The 21,433-nt window shown below is 43.3% G+C and overlaps 1 protein-coding gene across 1 annotated transcript in view; it reads left to right on the top strand.

The window, feature by feature from the left end:
* ZNF704 (zinc finger protein 704) overlaps nucleotides 1–14,103 on the top strand; it is a 217,442-nt gene extending 203,339 nt beyond the window's left edge. The window contains exons 8-9 of the mRNA XM_032609965.1: nucleotides 293–390; nucleotides 1,103–14,103. Coding sequence (XP_032465856.1) covers nucleotides 293–390; nucleotides 1,103–1,214 — 210 coding nt within the window. The 3' untranslated portion in view covers nucleotides 1,215–14,103. The remainder of the gene's footprint in view (nucleotides 1–292; nucleotides 391–1,102) is intronic.
* The last annotated feature ends 7,330 nt before the right edge of the window (nucleotides 14,104–21,433 follow it).

Genomic DNA, 21,433 nt, shown 5'->3' with positions numbered 1-21,433 from the left:
TGCTTTAAGGTTTAAAATATTCAAGTGAAAATGGGCAACTGGGAATGCAGAGATGTTGTGAAGTCATGAAGATTGGTAAAGTATTCATTGTTGCTGGGTCTTTTCTGTTGGAGGATGCCTTTAAATTCCACCATGAGCATCACCCCATCCATTTTAACATGTGGTGTCTGTGAAGGAAGCACAGCCTCTCCGTGCCTGATGGTTGGGTACCCCTGCCCACGTGGCAAAGACTAACGAAATGCATGGTGAGGAGAGCGTGCCCCGTTAACTTTGTTTTCCATGTGCTTACTAGGTGTCACCAACCCACAGTCACCCAGTGGGCACAGGAGAGCAGAGACAGCACACTCACACCGTCTTGTCCTCCCCACCCAGAGGGACGGTCAGCCTAAGGTATGACTGCTTGACACCCCACACGCCTCCTCTCCAGGGAATTAACTGAAAAACAGAACAGCGAGGAAAAGAGAAACCAGAGATACAATCTTCATAAAATTCCCCTGAAATGGATGAAACACCCTTTCTTTTGTTCCCATGGTTTTCCCCATCTATTAACTCTTGATAAAAATTTGTTATTTTTCTGGGGTCACAGTTTACAGTAAATTTTCTTGCAGAATAGGTAATGCTGATTACAGGGTCTCTTTAAAGCCGTGTTGCATTAACGTCTGTATGAAATGAAGTACAAAATACGAGTTTTTAATCCAGATCAAGGAGGTCCTCGCCAGGATTCCCTTAACCAGAAGACTAGAAATTTGAGAAGCAAGAGAGCATTTGAAAGTACATATTTAAAAACTTGAAAGAATAATGCTCTCTACTGGTATTTCTTGTATTTACTTATTTAATTCAGTGTTATGAAGATGCCCAAATGGACATGTCTACAAGTGGACAAATAGAAGCTGAAGAGTACTGGAAGTACTAAAGTAGCAAATTTTAACAGTTCAGTGTAGTGGCTGTGTAAACGTCGCACACAGGTTAACGGCCAAACCTAGAGAGAGACCCCCTACTATGTTTCCTAACTTTTTCTAGATTTTTCCAGGGATTTTGAGCCCCGCAAAGAATGCCCATTGAATCCCTCACACTGAATACTGTTTCCTGGCCTGTCTTACAGGAAGCCCCGGGGAGAGGGCAAGAAGTGCCGGAAGGTGTACGGCATGGAGAACCGTGACATGTGGTGCACGGCCTGCCGCTGGAAGAAGGCCTGCCAGCGGTTCATTGACTAATGCACAGGCCCCTGATCGTCGCCCAGACACTCCTGCCCTTGACTTGTGTTGAGGGTGTTGGAAAGCGCTTTTCCTTCTGAATAAAACACACTTAAAACCCAGGGAAAGCACTTCCGGGAACCTTGGTGAAATCACAGCAAAAAACAAAAAAGGTCACCACCGTCACTGTTCTTGCTGAGAACCCAGCCGAGAGCAGCTGTAACTACTTTTTTCCTTAAAAAATCAACTTTTTTTTTTTGCTGTATGTCTAGCTCTGAAAACTATGGACTTCTGTAGCAATCGAACCAACCAAGCCCGATTTTCCTGGAAAGGAGGCCTATTTTGATAACCTTTCTGGATAATGCCGTTTCTGAGGTTTTTCGGTGTTTTTTTTTTTTTTTTGACACTTAAAAAAAAAGCTACATGTTATTCAGTAGCATTTGTACAAAAAGCGATACCTGTTTTCATTGTGAATAGTCTTTTTTGCCTGTTCTCCATCGGACTTCTGGGAGCAGTACACATCATGATGTGTTGCCAGGAAACGGCAGCACTCTGGGTATCTTTTCTATGTCTTTTTTGTTTGTTTGTTTTGTTTTAAAGAATGGCCCCAAACTGAACCACGGTAGAGCCGTTAGCTTGAAGGGCCCAGGAGGGCATAAGCTTGAAAAGAGATTGACAATGGACATCACCAGCAGACTTCAGCCCCAGCTGAGTTCAGGACATCCCGACGTCACTGTTGGGAAACGTCTGGGAGTCTTCCTCGGAAGCCTTCCCTGAGGGGTGGCCTGGCCCACTCTCTCCCGGCCACAATGCACTCAAGACCTGGCACGCATTGCCATCTGGGTAAGCCTCAAAGCTTCCTTCAGGGATGCGACGCCAACCATAGCTCGGATCTCTTCATCACTGCTTATCTGACAGTTGTTGCCAGGTCAGTGGCTCATCAGGCCTTCCTTCCCTCAAAACGCCACCGCTGACTGTTTTCAGAAAAGGTAGAGAACTCCAGACCATCCCGGCAGGCGTGCTTTATTTACACAGCAGAGCACAGCCTCCACGTACCTATGTGTTCAGAAAGTTATGTGAGGTCAGCATCCATTCTGAGTGCACTTTTATAGGTTTTATGCTTTAGCATGTCTGGGAGATGGGTTAATGAACAATGTAAAGATTATATGGGGAAAAGGAAGGTCCAAACCTTTATTTTTCTTATCAAAATATTCGAGCTATTCATTAAGAATTTGCTCAGAAGGGAAGATACAGAACACCAAAAGGAAAATGCGTGTTGGTATAGGAATCTCTCAATTTAATAGGACCAGGGCTTGCACTGTGTTCCATTTATTAGACTTTCTAGCGTGGTATTTGTTTGTTTGTCTGTCTTGGTGGTGGTGGTGCGGGGACAGGGGAGTAGTTGTCAAGCCCTATGAATAAGCTCATTCTCTGTCTACCCTACTCTTGATTGCCCTGCTAAAGTTACTCCTCCTATACCTATGCAAAGAAGTAAGAGCACCTTATAGGATGCACTGTGTCGGGACGGGGGCCTAGGATCAGCCATAGGAATGTTAAATGAAATTGCACAGAGCAAAGTTTAATATATTTAGAGATTGTACATATGCTTTTTTTTGAAAAGAGTAGAAAGAAGTCATCTAGTCATAAGAGCTATCCTCTTTTTTTTTTTAATAAGCAAGGGAAAAAGAAGGAGGTTCTACAGTGTAACATCTGCAACCTGTGCATTCATATATTTTGGCAATTTTATTTTTTAAACTCTCACGTGACATTTGAAGCATTATTCCTTGAAAGAGATCCTGTTTCCCTCCTTCATTTATTTTTTTCTTTAAAAACGCTTATTTTAAGAGCAGAGAAAGAGCTTCATTTAATATCACATCATGATTACCAATCAATACAGCACCAGCTATAATGTATGTTTGAGCACTAAAAGTCAGCCAGGAAAGGGTTTTTTAAGTGCAGAAACGTATTTGCATCCTCTACCCCAGCCTGTCTTTTCTCCTCCCTGGTGTCTTGTAGCTTCACCCACAAGCACCTCTGCTGGGAGGTGATGTTCTGGCCTGGTCCAGATGGCCCTGCACTGTGGCTGGGTTGCCCAGTGGCCACAGTGAGTCCAAGGCTGGTCAGCCATTTCAGCAGGCTCACCATGGACTTCAGTCATGGTTGGGGTGCAGTAGTGGAGCACAGGGTTTTCTCTTCAGCAAAGTTCCATGGCCCTTGATCCTTGGATTAAGTCACTAATCAAAAGAGATTAAAGTGATGAGGAGCTCAATCCATCCCCTACTCCCAGAACTTTGGGACACAAGGAGGGAGAGATGGAAGCTGTGGGGCAGTCCTAGAGTGAGGATCTGTGGCTCTGACCCCAGAGGTATAGCCCATGACTAGTGCTAGGCTCTGGCCTGGTTGCCTGGGTATTAGCCAATGCACCGATACAAGCAAAGGGTAGGACTGGATGCAGCTTCCTTGGGATTTCTGAAGCCTTCTTCACACACACTCTCTGCATCTCACACTCACGCGGGGCTCCTTTCTGCTGGCCAGCCCTGGGCTCTCTGTGTCCTCTTCTCTAGCTCTGAAGTGGGCACAGACCCTCAGTACTTCCTGCACACAGACACTGATTCCCTGTACCAAGGCATGTAATGACTAAGGAACTACCAGGCTTCACCTGCCTGGCCTTGAAGAAAAGGGATGAAACTTCTTTTAAGCCACCCAGAAAGCTACAAATTGCAATATAAAGCACTGATTATAAATGCTAAAATTAAAAAAAAAATTGTAGAGCTATTTTGTTACATTTTGGAACTAAATGAAGTGCCAAGTTAAGTCCAAGATTTGTTTTATGCCTCCTCTTTTTTTTTTTTTTTTTTAGATTTTCTGATGTGGACCATTTTTAAAGTCTTTATTTAATTTGTTACAGTATTGCTTCTGTTTTATGTTTTGGTTTTTTGGCCCCAAGGCATGTGGGATTTTAACTCCCCAACCAGGGATTGAAGCCACACCCCCTGCATTGGAAGGCAAAGTCTTAACCACTGGACCGCCAGGGACGTCCCTGTTTTATGCCTTCTCTGTGGTACCACGTTCTTTTCTGTGTTCATTTGGCAGGGGGAGGGGAGTATGGGTGGAAGGGAAGCCCCAGGGCATGTGGCTGCTTAACCGAAGCTTCGCCCATCACGGGCACCTGTCTGTGCAAAAGGAACGGCAATGCAGTGGGTTCTGGTCCCAGAGTCTTTCTGAAGAAGGCATGTGGTAGCCTTTGACTTTTCTCTCCCCGTTACCCTTTCCTGTTTCTCATCTCTCTCCAAAGAAGGCATTTCCTGGTGATGGACAGGCTTCTCCAGATAGCTGCACAGCAGAGAACAGTCATTTTAAGCCTTAGTTCTTCCCAGAGAATGTGCAACCAATTTATGGAAGGCAGTGTGACAACCTGGAGGAAACACCCGGGTAGCATGTGGGTGGGGAGCCAGAGAGGAGATACAGGAGGGCTGCGGACACCTGGCTCGGGCTCACCATCCTAGAGCTGATCTGCTGGTGGTGACTGTCCCTGGGCACCTCCGAGAGAGCTGCCAGCTTCCCGCTCTGGGAGCAGCTGATTGTAGCAAGGACAGAGCTCCTTTGCGGGAAGCACTCAGGCCAGGGATGCAGGACTGCCGTGCGCATCTCGGGTGGGCACAGACTGCTCTCCTCCTCACTTGCTGGGAAGTTTCCTCCCTTGTTTGGCAAAAGCCAGTGTCAGGAAGAGGGCAGTGGGCAAGAATGTGCATGCCTGTCAGCAGCTCCGTGCACCAACAGGGTGGGTGCCCTTTATGAGACGATTCTTTGTCCAGACATAACTGTGTTGCAGATGAAAACTTTCAGTATGATGTGTGTTACAGTTCTTGGGCTTTCCAACAAAACTTTTTAAAAAAATAGCTACATGTATGTTGCAAAAGATTTCTGAAACCGACCTGCCCTCTATCAAATTTCAAGATCACTTAAGTTGAAGTCCACTGTCGCCGGTGTCACACTAAGCCACACTTGAAAGCAGCCCTGGGTTCTGAATTAGCCGGCACTGCTAAAACCCATTTCCGCCTTCATCCGACTTCAATAGAAAAGGAAAGCGCAGCATTCATTTGTGAATGTTTAGAGAAAAGTGACAGAACCCGTACATATGGGAGAGAATACCTTGAGAATAGTAGCAAAATACTGTAAAAAATGTTCTTTTCCTCAGGGAAAACTAAAGGGTATGTGAAAAATAGATCTGGAGGATCCTAAGACTAGAAAGGTTTTTATGACCTCCAGCATCTTTTCTAGTCAGAACAGTTTTTGTTTGTTTGTTTGTTTTTTAATGAACGTGATACCATTTCAAGACAAGTTGCCATGAACTGGACAGTACCGACTTTTTGAGGTGTGGAGGAATGTTCTTTGAAACAGAACAGTTTCTTTGTTTCTTAGACCTGCATTCTGAGGCTGACATCTGAACCACAGCACAGTCCCTGGTGGGTTTTCACAGACTCATGTTAAGGCTGTTTGTGAATGTCATTATGAATATGACACCTTGGTGTTCCCTTTTATAATCAGCCGGTTGGATGACCGGTTATTAGCTGTACACAGAATTCTATAGGTGAGGGACGTGAAGGACGTGCATTTTACTTTAACAGCAGGTTAAGGAGCAAACTTCCGTGGACTTTTGTGGACAAGGTGCTGCTTTTTCTCATGACCCTGTAGAATTTCTGTCAACCACATCAACTGTAGCTCTGACCTGTACGAACGCAGGGAAGAATTTGTGCATACAAATGAGTAGAAACAGAGCACGATTCATGAATATGGATGAGGATGTGAATCATTTTGGAGAAAGCGCTGGGCACACACGGGTCAACTGGAAATTTCATTTCTCTAAGAAAATAACCCAACCAGCAGCATACACGCTTTCCCTGTTCCCCATACCTGTGGAAATTCCTCCAGAGCGGAACTGCTTCCTTGTGTCTTTTGCATTGTAACTAGTCAAACCGGAAGTCAGTACATAAAACGAGCTTAGCACTTTTAGGCACCAATTGTATCTCTAAGTAATGCACACCAATAGAGCAAGAAAGTGTAAAATGCATTTAAAACCGACTGGTTTGCTTATTTTGACTGACTTTGAAAAAGTCCAGATCCAATCAATGATATACATGCTTTAAAAGGTGTATCTATCATAGGACCAGAAATCAAAATGGGAATTTTACTTTTGGTCCTGTTTTTGTAAATAGTTCCTTTTTTTTTTTTTTTTTAAGACAATCTCATGTTTTATAACTTTTCTTGTGAGTCTGAGAATCACAATGGTAATGTGTTATGTCAAAATGTAATCTTAAATACAATAATAATGATAACGTAATGTTCCAAATAAGACAAGAAATATACCGCATAGGCTTCTACAATTCTGAGAGATGTGACACTTTTATAATAAGCATTAGTACTTCTCAAGTTAACAGAACTGGAAATATTTTACAAGATGCAGTGTTTTGTAATCACAAAGAACATGAACATTTTGTGGGAAATGACCTTGGTTTTATACATTGTAGCTTATTTTTTAAAATACAATAATTTACCAGACAGGAAGTGTTAATATTATAAGCAATTCCTGCTCTCCAAACAAAGGGCTATGCCTCTTTTAAGCAAGTGTTCTGATGCATATCTTTTCAATTAACCCTCTGCAGCAAGGGTAGAAATGCAGATCAGCTGGAAGATTATTACAAGAGAATCAAGATGGCAACAGCTACTCCTTTTATCTTTACCAGCGTGTTTTCAAAGTATTTTGGGGGGAAAAAAAAATACTTTAAGAATCATCTTATGTATCTTAAATATTTAAAATGTTAATAGATATGCTTATAGGCAATGGGAGAAATATACTTGTAAATTCTTTAGTGTAAAATGATAGATTCCTGTCACAAGGACAAACTTATTCCTCAACCTAACCAGAACCACAAAGCTGCTTTTAACCGGCAAGTATCATTTGATGGAAATTTCTAAAATCATGGTGTGTAAAGCCCAATGATAGAATTCTTAGGTGATCAGCGATGTTTAAAATAATTTTGTCCTCAGCACTTACTAAATAACTTTAAATTCCTTACCAGAACAAGTGCTTGATTTTTCACATGAAGAATTCACAGACAGGCAAGTCTGAGATCAGAAAGTCACTGTATTCCCAAGAGTCGGGAAACAAGAAAGGCAGCCATGGAGAGTTGATTAACCATACAAATAATTTTGAGCTTTGCCAAAACCATTTCATAATGCTCTACAGTTTTTTCTAGCCCACTCACTGTCAAAGCAAGAAAGCATCTTTTCTTTCTAAGATTTTGGTAATTCAAAAGCTAGACTAATTAGTCAAGTATGCAGATAACATCAAAAGAAAAGCTGGGATAGAATGGTCGTACACCCGTTGGGCAGCCCCTATAAGGTGGTCAGAGGGTCACTCTGACTTTGCTTTCTAATAGGCTTTAGAATCTGCACACATGAGGACTAGAAATGCACGGAGTTAGGGGAAAATGTGTACAGCCTCATCTTTGAGATGAAGCAGCCCAAATCTCTATCTTCATTCTCTTGGAATATCTCTAATGTTGGCATTAAAAGTTCGCAAGAAGTGTTTATTGCTGCATGGTTTTGAACCAAATGAGTCTTGCTTCCTATTGAAATAGAAGCCTCCTAATCCTTTCTAAGCAGATGCCTTGGAAAGAACAGGCAGGTTCTGTAAATGAGCGATTCAGATCAGGCAGAAGAAGGACCCTAGAGAATGATGGAGATCATGGTGAACCAGAGGACACACACCCCCTCTAAAGGGGGATCCCAGATCTAGACAATCAGAACCATGCAGAAATCAGGCCTGGGGCTGCTAGATCTTCTGACTTGGAGATATAATGTTACCTGACACTTAAGCTAAACTCAAATTCTTGGCCAACCGCGTGCAGACCAAAGAGAACGTGTATGTGGGCAGATGCAGCCTTTGGCCACCAGTTTCAACTGTTGGGAAAAGCAGATTTCACCTTCCAGAGCCATCAGGCCAAGTTCTTCCATCAGCCCTACAAACTCACCCATTGGTACCATCTGGGCAACTAAAGAAGGGAAAGAGGCCAGTTCTCCCCAGAAATCATTCTCATGGAAGACTTGAAGATAAAAATACAATATCCTTAAACTAGCCTTGCCTCTGATCAAAATATACTGAAACATTATTCAGCTGTCACTCTGCCTCCTGGCGTGCCCAGGCCAGGCCCCAAAGCACGGAATGACTGCAATCCTAACCTGCTTACTGTTTTCACTGCCGTGACCACTGTGATGAGGGCTGGCAAAGAACAGCCTTGTGCCTTTGGAGAAGGCAGCCAGGAGCCCCTGCAGTTTAAGATAGCACACATTGCCTCCTTGTGCCAAAGCCCGTCGCCAACCCTTCCACACCCTCTCCCACTCCATCCTGCCTCGTGAGTTTGCATCCCAGGATAAAAGTTCCTTTGTTTCACCTCTGACATGGCAAAATCCTTGCTTCAGAACTGGTAGGTACTTAGGTATTTTAGAGTGTCCAGTAACCTCCAAATGGAGTTTTTCCACGTAGAAAACCTTAACACCTTTCCCTGAGGGCAAAGACAAAATGGGAATAAATGTGTCATGGAAAAAAAATAGACGTTGCTTCCTTCATTTGGATGAACTAAGTTATTTTAGACTGTGTCTTACACCAGAGTCCTGACGGTGTTGGGATAATCACTAACCCTTTCACATATATGAGACAGTATGTCTCTTTCAGATACATGACTTCATTTGACCTTCCCTAGAACCCAGTGTAAAATAAGAATATTTAAGATCACCATCACCACCTCCAAGGCCAACCTGGTTCAAGTGGTCTTCAACCTGTGACTCGGCCCCATTACTGCCTGGAGGGAGGAGGGAAAGAGCGTGTGAAAGAGCTCGCTCAGACCTCAGTCTTCCAGAATGATTCTAGACCTGAGAAGACCCAGGGACCCATGTTCTTCACCCATCCTTACAATCCAGGTACTTCAGCATAGAAATAAAGCCCACTCATTCGCACTGTCAAATGCACACTCGATCACCCCCGAATTTATCCCTTTAGGGTACCTGCCAGACCCCTATTCCCTAAATTCCAACTATCTAAGTGATTAATTATACGAGTTGATTAGCTGGTGCCATGTTCTGAGTAAAACTTTTGACTCCTTGGAAAAAAGTTATTTTGCCACTAGCATTCAACATTTGTTATCCATGTAAACTTATACTGATGCCCCCAAATTTGAAAACAGCTCAGATTACAATTTGTAATGATCAAATTGAAAACTACTGTCAGCTCAATGTTGGAAACACCCGGTAATATGGTTAGGTCAAGTTTAAATATGAATACAGTTTAAACAACATTGGCAGTGCCTGAGATCTCTGTCGTTGTGAGTGATTAAAAGGTTGACCAGTCCATGAACGGATTTCATCTTCCCCTTCTCCCATCAGCTCCCAGGTTTCCCATCCTGAGTTTAGGGTAAAGCCCCTCACAAGTTTAGTCATGGGGCCTAAACCTTTTTGGCCCATCACCTGCTTCATTAACAGGCTTTTTGATAAAAGATACTTTCATTATGTTTCGGAAGCAATACAGTGGTAGAGGAAGGAGCAGTGAGTTCCTCCTCGGCTGGAAAAGAAGCCCGTTTTGCAGTGGTAAGCACCAATGCCATGACAGCGGCAGGATTTCAAAGGACCCAAGGTCCTAGGGAAGAAGAAAGAAGCTACCACTCAAAAAAAAAAAAAAAAACAAACTATAGATTTTTGAAAGAAGGTGGAGATGATGAATTCAACACTTAAACTGTAGTCCTTGTTTCTTAAAAATATTCTATCCTATTGAGCACCGTCCACATAATTATTAACTGTGAGCTTCCAAAGGAAAGATCCCCTTTACTTATATTATGAAAGTGTTAAAAATTAATTCTCATGTCTGATTAACCGTTACATTTACATACTTACTAGGGGCAATTCTCTCAATTTTTAATTCAGAAAAATTAGCCAGGGGAGCAAGTAACAACTCCTGAAAAAGGCAAGGGCACTATCATGAAAGAACATAATTTTATTAAAAAATTAAAAAGTGGCTCATTTACGTTCTTCTGAATTCTCTTTACGTCTCCGACTAAAGAGGAGAAACCAGCATTCAGAAGAAGAAATTGAGCGTTAAGGGAGAGAAAGGACAGTTCCCATTCTAGTTACTACTCTTGTTTTCCTATCTTGGCATCCACCTCGAATTCGCTAGTAAAATGTTACCCTCTCCTCTTTGCTTTTATCCACCCAAGCCAGAGGCCATGCTGTTATGTATGTTTGCTTCCAGAAGCGCTGGATGAAACATTTTTGCTCCTGTGTTCCCGATTTCTTACTCTTCATTAAGGTCCAAGGGAATAAATATTACCGGGACTGGTATGTTAGGCTTAGCCTATGAGGCTACTCCCTTCCTTCTGGGAAATGCTTCCATTTGTCTGAACAGTTTTGGGTGATCATCCAGAGAGCAGGTCGGTCAGCAGACAACCTGCCACACTCATCACGAAAGATTTGGTCAGACTAACTGATAAAGAATGACAAGGCAGATACCTAGTCCTTTCACTTTGACTCAAAGCCCCCCTCCCAAGTCCCCCACCCCACCAGTCGCCTCCAGAGCAAAGCCAATGGAGTGATCAGGGCAGAGGAAGAGAGCTTCACATTCATTGCTCTAGACCCTGACCTCTGCCCAGGATTACAGAGCATGAAAATGGAATTGACCTTTATTATGTGAAAAGGTAGTGGCTCCTGCAGGGTATAATTGTTTTAAGTTTATATTTACGCAAAGAGAAAACTCATCCAGTCTGCTCGTGTTGTGAAGCACGTGTCTCTCACCCTGGTGGAGCCCCCTTCCCATGTTTTGGGCACAGATGGCCAAGACAGAAAGGAAAGAGGCAGAGCTTTGGGGGCTAGTGGCTCCAGAGATGGGATTACCCCTCAGGGATATACAGTGTAGCATAATCCATAAACTACTCCCACCCAAGGGAAATGAAAAAAACAAAACAAAACAAAACGGATGCATCACGGGGTGTACTTCCCTGGCGGTCCAGTGGTTAAGACTCTGCTCTTCCAACGAGACATGTGTTCGATCCCTGGTCCCCGGTTGGAGAACTAAGATCCTGTGTGCCGTGCAGTGCGGCCAAAAAAAAAAGATGCATCACTTTGCAGACTACAAATGCTTGCTTTGCTTATGCCTTTTCCCCTACACTCTGCTAATTGGAAAGCAATGACTGTGAATTGACCAAGCCCTGTGATGATAGCAAAGCTTCTTCTTCCAAAGTATCCCGACTGTTTGGGGGAACCTCTGTGATCACTGGTAGAAAGCTTTAGAAAAGATTTAGATTTTTAGGGAAGAACTCAATACCCTCCCAAATATACTAATTCTGTGACTTCAATAACTGAAAATGTCCTGGGTGTAAAATAACCCAGGCATGCGGATCATACACATTTTTTAAAAATGCCATTAATCAGTATTTTCCTACAACATGACCTTAAATTCCTATTTTTATAATTAATGGTTGGGCGATAGTCAGCCATTGAAACATAAGCTCTCTGGAATAACCAGACACTAGTGTAGTTTCCAAAGTGTTTCATATATCAAAATCTATATACTTAGAGGAAGAACTCAGGATAAGAAAAAATCGCTAGGTCCCAAAGGGTTTGTGACTATCATCAAATACAACAGCCGAGTGGCCAGCGGTCATCTTTTTCAAATGAAGGAGCCGGGGAGTGAGAGAACCACAGTCAATACAAAACCTCTGTTGCCCTTCATCCATGATAGGGTTTAAAAACATTCTACTTTTAAGAATTAAGCCATCTTTCAAATTGTTTTCTACACCAAATCTAACCTATTAAAATGAAATTATAAAATAGCTAAAATGGGGTATTTAATGGAAATTGCTGAGAGTAGAAAGCGTTGCTTTTTAGTGCCTGCTAAACAAAAAAGAGAAAGACAGAAGAAGCAGCCCTTCCTGTACGATGCGGGTGTTAACATGACCGGCATTAACTCGAAATCGGGCACTAATTCAAAAGCAATGAGGCAATGCTTTCCAATTTTTAGAGATCTTTCAAAATGCAATCTTACCACCATTTGGAGGTAAGTACTGGCTTAACAAAAGTCTTTAATATTAGTGAATGAATGTAAAAAGTTACAAACTATGCATTTTCAAAGAGTAATGTTATTTTGTATCCAATCCAAGTCAGTTTTTTTCATAGAGACTTACCACAACTGAAAATTGTTCAAAACACACTTGAATGCATATCATTCTGGGGTTGTAGGACTTCCATCTATATAGTTCTAACTGATGTTTTTAAAGACAGTGCATTGAAATTTCAGGCTCTAAACAAATTCAGCCATGAAGGTGAATAAAGGAGAAATGGTTTATACTTTACTTCTTCAGCAGAAATGGGAAATGTGGGCTGTTACAAAAATGGGCCCAGTTCTTTTAGAGATGACTGTTCTAGTAACACTGGATTAACAAGCAAACAAACCACATGAAGTTAATGAGTATTGCCTTGGATGAATATAGCATAGGTTGTGTCTATTGTGTTTTAAGTCGCAATCTAAGGGAAAAAACTATTCTCCAAAGGGTTTGGATTATATAGTTTTGAAGAACAAAACATAAAAATATTGTCCAGCAAAGCAAAATCATTGGTCTTTTTTTCAAAATTATTTGGAGATCATTACTTGTATTTTTTGGAAAGTCCATATAAAACATACACACATTTCTTCAGCCCTCTTTTAGATTTTGTATTTCCATGAAACCTTTTTCGCTAATAATTTATCTTTGCTCCTTAATCAGTACTTTCCTACATTACTCAGCATGAAAAAAATTCCTTCCTTCATCTGGCAATGTTGAAATAAAGAACTCCATTTCCCTGCCATTCCGGATCTCTTCTGTGTCCACTGAGATAGTTTCTCAGCTGTTTGTATGTAAAATATGGAAAAACACACTTCTAAACCTGGTACTTGTGGTTATACTGGATATGTTTGCTACCTATTTAGAAGTTATTGGGAGTGGGGATGTGTCTTTTTATATGATTTTTAGCCAAATTCAGATGTTCTGATACTACGTTTCTGAATACCTATCCGACTGTAAATACAGCCTGACGAGGTTCAGGTTAATAAACCTTTCATGTGACTGTTCCTTAGCCATGCTCCTTGCCAGCTCTGGGCACCTTGTACATAGATTTGTCGAATGTTTAAATGATGTTGTTTTTCTAAATGCTGTTCTCTAAAACAACTTTTTGAATGTTTTTTGCTTTCCATTGTTTGGGACTTTGTGTGTTGGTTAAACAAAAAAATGTTTCCTAAGTATTTAACACCAGGAAAACTATTTCAAATAAACTGGTGCTAATTGAAAGAGAAGAAAAATTTCAGATGGAAGATTTACAATATAAAATGTTGACACCAGTTAAACTAAACTGCACTTTCCCAAGGGGACAGCTGGCATCTACCTGCAGTGGGCATCACGAGGACCACTGAATGTTTACAGTTTCTGTGGCCCATTTAAGCATAAAATATAGAAATGGTGCTGTCCCCCCAGAGTTGAGGATTTGCTACGTCGGTCCTATGGAAGCATTTAAGTAGAGGTAAAGGTCTGTAGTAAGAATCACTTTAGTAATAGTCTTCTGGTCTTTGGACTTTCATGTTCTGTAATGCTTAGCTGTAACAATGAATATGGTGTTGCAATCTAGTCTGACGTCATCGTTGCCCTGTATTTCCTGCGTGTATGGTTCTACCTTGGGTTGCACTGGCACGTGCCGAGCCAGAACACTGGACTTTCAGGAAGACCATTCTGACTTCTACGGTGTCCACACACATGCATTTAAATGCACTTGTAACTGGTTAATTACCATGAAGTCTAACTTCCACTTAATAAAAGTTTTTGTGTATCTGCTTCTACTTGGGGGCTGTTTATTTGAGTAAAGGATAACTAACTGGTATCCAAGGGAGGTTCACAGGGGTTAGAGGGTTTGAGGCTTTACCTACCGTTGTAAAAATAATTTAAAACCAAAGGGATATCTTCCCCATGTCAACTGCTCGCCATCAAGGCTATTTTTAGAAACATGTTGTAGGTACATCTCTCATCTAGAGCAGTGGTCCCCAACCTTTTTGGCACCAGGGGCCGGTTTCGTGGAAGACAATTTTTCCACAGACAGGGTTGCGGAGGGAGGGGGTTGGTTCAGGAGGTAATGTGAGCGATGGGGAGCGGCAGATGAAGCTTTGCTGGACCCCGCCACTCACCTCCTTCTGTGCAGCCCGGTTCCTAACAGGCCGCAGACCGGTACCGGTCCAAGGCCCAGGGATTGGAGACCCCCGGTCTAGAGTTCAGCCCTGATAATTACAACTCAACCCATTCCCTTGGCAATGACTGCCCAGATGCATTAGCTGCTCATGCAACGCCGCTGGTCCTGTTGCCTGGATCATGTAAACACAAGCTGGCAAACAGAGGAAAGGCGATGTCTATTCTGATGCCAAGCCAGCCTGGAGACCCTCCTCTAGGCCAAGGCCATGTCCACGAGAACTTGACCTATTCACCTGCAAAGACCAAGCATATGTATTTGTGCTGCAAGGCAGCAGGCTTTGGAGTTCAACAGTCTTGGACACAAATCCGAGTTTTGCCTCTTGCAAGATAGATAACTGGACATTTGATTTAACCTTTTTTAAGTCTTGTTTTTATATTAGGAATGATAATACAAGAGATGAAAACTAATTAGTCTGGCTTGGACAATATCCTAGTCCAATCTGCCTTAGCTGGGGTGAGGAGAGCTATGACTCATGGTCTACTGCCTGCTCCCAAGAAGTTCCTACCTCATGCGGCTATTGTGAGAATTACTTGAAATAACATGTCATCCCTCACAGAGAAGAATTCCCCAAATGGAAGCCAAAATACTGGAATTCTCAGATATCCAGGATAAGTGCTTTCAAACTCATGAGCGCCTTCAGAATTTTTTCAATTTCTTAAGAAGATTCTTTAAGATAACAATGTCCAGCCTTAGTAAATAGCTTACATACCACATCTGAATGATTTCTTGGTTACACCATTATTTCATCAATTAATAGACCGGGCGGGGAGACAGTTTCACAGCCCAGCCTATTCAAGAACTAGAAGACTGTGCAGTTGGACACCCGCTGCTTTCTTCCACGCCAACCCCAGCCCCAGCCCATCTCCCCGTCATTGAACATCTGTGATTCCCTTGTATTCGGCACAGGGCCCCTGAGCCCTTTGGCCTTTCCTGAGATGCGGTGGGATGGGAGATAGGACTTGCTTTGCTCCTACAGCACAGTGCCAGGTGATGTGCTGGATGCTTCCATGTGATCATATCATTTACTCTCATAGCTGCTCTGTGTGGGGAAACCACTATCCCCATTTTATGCAGAGCTTAGGCCAAGGCCACAGAGCTTAGGATGGAAGTGGACATCCCCCATGACACTGCCCAGTAGACGTTCTGCGTTTCGAGGGGCTATCGTCTGTGGGTCTGCTGTGCGTGATCAAAGGCAGCTTTCCTCTCTGTTCCTGCTGCTTGTTGGTTTCCTCCACCTTTGAACCAGGTGAGGGCTGCTCTTCACCCCAGGCCGCCTTCCTTCTCCATCCTGTCCTCTTGCCTCTTTGCCGCTGTCCATTCTTATCACTTCTTTGGCCGGTTTCTCCCCACAAGCAGGGAAAGCATGGCCCTGTATTCATATCCATCAGTAAGAGTTCTTTCTCCCTGTTCTTCCCCCGGCATGTCTGCCAAGCCTGCGACCACATCAGATGCCTCATCCTTCCCCACAAAGCATTGTCATCCTCAGGCCTGAGGGTTCTTGAAGATGATTGCTAGACAGTTGACTTTTAGTGCCCACATGTTTGCCAGGAAGGAGGATGGACCTAACAACCTCTATGAATGGTGTTCAAACTGCACATTCACACTTCTTCCAGGCCTTCCTGCCAAGGTCCCAGGAAGTTCAGCTCCTCAGAGAGTCACCCAGGAAGCTGCATGGCCCTTAGGGGTAGGGAGTAGAAGAAGATATTGGGAATCCGGACTGGTGATGTTGTCCTGCAAAGTTGTGTATCAGTCATATTTGCAAAACAAGTTTTGACCAAATGCCTGCTATCTGAAGAGCGGCTGCAGCAAACGTCTGATGAAGTAATGGATTTTTTTTTTTTTTCTGCGGTACACGGGCCTCTCACTGTTGTGGCCTCTCCCGTTGTGGAGCACAGGCTCCGGACGCGCAGGCTCAGCGGCCACGGCTCACGGGCCCAGCCACTCCGCGGCATGTGGGATCTTCCCGGACCGGGGCACGAACCCGTGTCCCCTGTATCGGCAGGTGGACTCTCAACCACTGCGCCACCAGGGAAGCTCTATAATGGATTTTTTTTTTTTTTTTTTTTTTTGGCCACACCTCGCAGCATGCGGGATGTTAGTCCCCCGACCAGGGATCAAACCCGTGCCCCCTCCAGTGGAAGCACGGAGTCTTAACCACTGGACCGCCAGGGAAGTTCCAGTAATGGATTCTTTTAATGTAAAAAAATGAAAGCTACCTTCCCCGCAAAAAAATACCCTCCAAGATCTTACACTTCTTACACCGGCATGTAGTATGTGCTCAATAACTTTTTAAAAATAAATTTACTTATTGATTTATTTTTTTGGCTGCGTTGGGTCTTCGTTGCTGTGCACAGGCTTTCTCTAATTGTGGCGAGCTGGGGCTATTCATCGTTGCGGTGCGCGGGCTTCTCATTGCGGTGGCTTCTCTTGTTGCAGAGCACGGGCTATAGGCACGTGGACTTCAGTAGTTGTGGCACGTGGGCTCAGTAGTTGTGGCTCGTGGGCTCTAGAGCACAGGCTCAGTAGTTGTGGCACATGGGCTTAGCTGCTCCGCGGCATGTGGGATCCTCCTGGACCAGGGCTTGAACCCATGTCCCCTGCATTGGCAGGCAGATTCTTAGCCACTGCGCCACCAGGGAAGCCTTGCTCAGTAAATTTTTAAGTGAATGAAAAACTGTTCAGATGGATCATTTCTTCAGGCTGTAGATATACCCTCTGCTTTCCATCTACCATTGCCTGAACAAAGCAAAGAGGCAAGAAGGAAGTGAACATTCTGAAGCCTGGCATAGACATGTATTTGGTCTTAAGTGGCATTTTTAAAGTTTCTTTAGAAGATGTACATTCTCAAAATCACCAACTCCAAATGACTCTATTGATTACCTAGTAATTAGCTCATATAGGACAAAGTGTCCAGTTAACATACACTATTTTTATGTGGAAGTTCCTTGCACATAGCAAGAATTCAATAAACGGGTAAGTGAAAAAAAATGAATGCTTCTAAACGAAATAAATGGCAGCATAGGTCTGTACCATAAAAATCATGCAGAGTAAGTGGAACAAGGCCAATAGGATTTGAGTCAATAACACAGGAGAGAGAATCTAGGCTGGCACTAAAAAATAAACACTATTTTTATGATTGGGATCTGGGTATGATAGTGATTGCTTGTATCCAGGTAATATATGTACACAGTAAAAAAAAAAAAAAAAAATCAGGGCAATAAACTGCTTGTATTGAAAGCAAGCCCTGCTGCTCTGCCCCTTTGCACCCCTTCATCACACTCCAAAAAGCAGCCACTTCTAACTCATTTAACTTGATTCCATTTTTTCTAAATTATATGCAAGTGCTGCCGGGCAAACAGAAAGACCAGCCCAGGCCGAGGCAGCTACAGTATCAGAAGCAAGAGAGACAAGGCCCGGCATGATGCTGCAGGATGCACAGGGACTGGCAAAGTGCCCAGCACGGGTCAGTGCCTCTGCTCCAAGGGGGTCTCTGCACAGGGCTCAGTTACGATGTAAAGTTCTGAGCAACACATACTTCTCTCTTCCTGGGCACCAAGACGCTGCCCTACGGGATGATCCAGGGGTCTCTCACGAGATGGCTATGAATCAACCCCCGCAAAGCACGGTGAGCCCTGGGTAACCTGAAACAACCAAGAGTCCTCGGCTCCAAGTGAAACCTGCAAACTAGCCTTGGACCCCTGACCAAAACCTTCAGCCAACAAGCTGGCTAGTGGATCCCTTGCCATCTCTTTTAATACCATCTTCACTGCCACTTCTGGCTCTCAGTATGTTCCTTATTCTGGTTGATTTCATGATAATGCCCCAGATCATCACAGGAAAACATGTCAAGTCAGATTTTGCAAAAGGGCTCAGGGACCAGCTGCACACATGTGTCTCACATGGCTGGAAGCACGTAATAATCCCATTCGAACTATATTAAGCAAACACAAGTGGAGGATTTATTGAGACAAGGTCACTCATAGGATCCAAGGTCAGACAGTGTTGCCAGACCTCGTGGAGTCCTAGAATCAAGATCAAGAAAGCCATTGGGAAACAAGAAAGCCACACTCTCCACATTGTCAGGCCCGTCCCCTCGCCCAGCCTCCTTGGGGTGGCAGAATCAGGATTCCTCTCTTCTCTGTAGGTCTCTTCTCTTCTCTCTCTACATAGCTGCCTTCTTTGCTTCTCTAGCACATGGTGAAAAATGGCCACGAGAGGCCCACATTGAACTTGCAGCACATGTGGTCGAGTGGGCTAGATTCTTGGAGCACCAGTCCCGAATTCAGGAATCATTGGCCAGGCTTGGGCGAGATATCTTCTTCCCCTGCTCCAATCAGCTAGGCTTGGGGGAGGAGTGGTGTCAGGGGTCAGGTGGGAGGGTCTCTAATAAAAAAGTGTGAGGTTCAGGGCTTCCCTGGTGGCACAGTGGTTGAGAGTCCGCCTGCCGATGCAGGGGACGCGGGCTCGTGCCCTGGTCCGGGAGGATCCCACATGCCATGGAGCGGCTGGGCCCGTGAGCCATGGCCGCCGAGCCTGCGCGTCCGGAGCCTGTGCTCCGCAACGGGAGAGGCCACAACAGTGAGAGGCCCGCGTAGCACACACACACACACAAAAAAGTGTGAGGTTTAGAAGGCAGTGATGGGGGGGGGAGGGAGAAAATAACTGTCATTCCTAGTACAGTAAGTGAAAGTCAATTTTTCTTACTAATAAATATAATCATAGAATTTACATCTGAGGGGTATTAAAGGTCATCTAATTTGTCTCATTTCACAGATAAGATTCATGACCCAAGAATATCATTTTACATTTATTAATGTTGTTTGATGCTAGTTTGTTTTCGTAAGATTTTATTGTTGGCTAGTTTTCTGAAAGACAAGGTTGTCTATTCTCTTAAACATAACAGGGTGGTGTACAGAGGATAGGACCACTGAAGTAATACTACCTGAGTTCAAATCCCAGCTCCACCGTTTACTGGCAATGTGACCTTGGAAGATTCATTAATCTCTCTGTGCCTCAATTTCCTGCTCCATAAAATGCGGGTAATAATATGACCTATCTCATACGAGTACTGTGAGTTCTAAATGAGTTAGTAAGTGTAAAGTGTTTAAAATGGTGCCTGACACAGACTGAGGGCATAAGAGTTTATCTGAGTCATCAACAGTGTCATCACTTAAATACCTTGAGACAAATGCATTAGCCAACAAAATCACCTGGAACCATTAGAACAAGGAGCCACTAGTAAAGTTACAGTAAAGCTAAAAGTATATATTTACTTCTAACAAAGATTATTTTCTAATTTTTCCAACTTAGAATTCTTCCACATGATAGAAGTACAGAAAAGTAGGAAGAAAATAAAATCACTGATAACAACACTCAAAAATAAGCGTGGGTATGGGGCTTCCCTGGTGGCGCAGTGGTTGGGAGTCCGCCTGCCAATGCAGGGGACACGGGTTCGTGCCCCGGTCCGGGAAGATCCCACAGGCCGCGGAGCGGCTGGGCCCGTGAGCCATGGCTGCTGAGCCTGTGCGTCCCGAGCCTGTGCTCTGCAATGGGAGAGGCCACAACAGTGAGAGGCCCACGTACCGCCAAAAAATAAAAAATAAAAAAATAAGCATGGGTAGATTGCTGCATTTTTTTCAAACTATTTCCATGCATATTTATTCGCATAGTTGTGATCACACTGTATATATAATTTAACATGTTGCTCTTAACCGCTTAACATTATAGCATATGCATTTTCCCATGTCATTAAATATTTTCAAATGCCTGTATTTTAATGGCTGGGTAATAGTACAGCATGTAGATATATACTGATTTCCTAAAATAGTCCCGTATTTGGAAAACATAAGTTATTTCCAATTTTAAACTCTGAAACCCTTAATCCAGATTGTCAAATAACTCTCCAAATGATCTGGCTCAATTTTCTCTCCCATCAGCAAAATGAATGTTTTCCTGTATGCTCAACTGAAATGAGTATTATCATTATTTAAATCTTTCCTAAGTTAACAGATATTAAAAGGCATGTCATTGTTGTTTTAAGTTATATTTCTTGGACTTCCCGGAGGGTCCAGTGGTTAAGACTCCGCACTTCTACTGAAAGGGCACGGGTTGATCCCTGGTCAGGGAAGTAAGATCCTGCATGCTGCACGGCGAGGCCAAAAAATATTTTTTTCAATTTAAAAAATAAAATTAAACCAAAAAAAAAATTATATTTCTTGAATACTAGCTGATGATATTAAACATTTTTCTAAGTCAACCCTTTACATTTTCTATTTACAACATGCTAGTTCATGTCCTTTGCTTATTTGTCATTGGAAATCTTACCCTTTCCTTACGTATTAGTAGGCATTCTTTAGATTGTTAGGCTGTAAACTTCTGTCTTATTTGCTATAATAGTTTTCTCAATTTATGTGCATTTTTTGATTGAGCTATAGTTGTTTTACAATATTGTGTTAATTTCAAATGTACTGCATAGGGATTCAGTATTTTTGCAGATTATATTCTGTTATAGGTTATTACAAGATAATGGTTATAATTCTCTGTGCCATACAGTATATCCTTTTTGCTTATCTTTTTTTTTTTTTTTTTGCGGTACGCGGGCCTCTCACTGTCGTGGCCTCTCCCGTTGCGGAGCACAGGCTCCGGACGCGCAGGCTCAGCGGCCACGGCTCACGGGCCCAGCCGCTCCGCGGCACGTGGGATCTTCCCGGACCGGGGCGCGAACCCGTGTCCCCTGCATCGGCAGGCGGACTCTCAACCATTGCGCCACCAGGGAAGCCCTGCTTATCTATTTTATATACAGTAGTTTGTATCTGTTAATCCCATACCCCTAATTTGTCCCTCACGCTTCTTTCCTCCCTTCAGTAACCATGTTTGTTTTCTATGTCTGTGTATCTGTTTCTGTTTTGCATTTACATTAAGTAGTA

This window comes from Phocoena sinus, chromosome 17 (assembly GCF_008692025.1).
Source record: "Phocoena sinus isolate mPhoSin1 chromosome 17, mPhoSin1.pri, whole genome shotgun sequence".
NCBI lineage: Eukaryota > Metazoa > Chordata > Mammalia > Artiodactyla > Phocoenidae > Phocoena > Phocoena sinus.
This window is presented reverse-complemented; position numbering and strand designations above follow the sequence as displayed.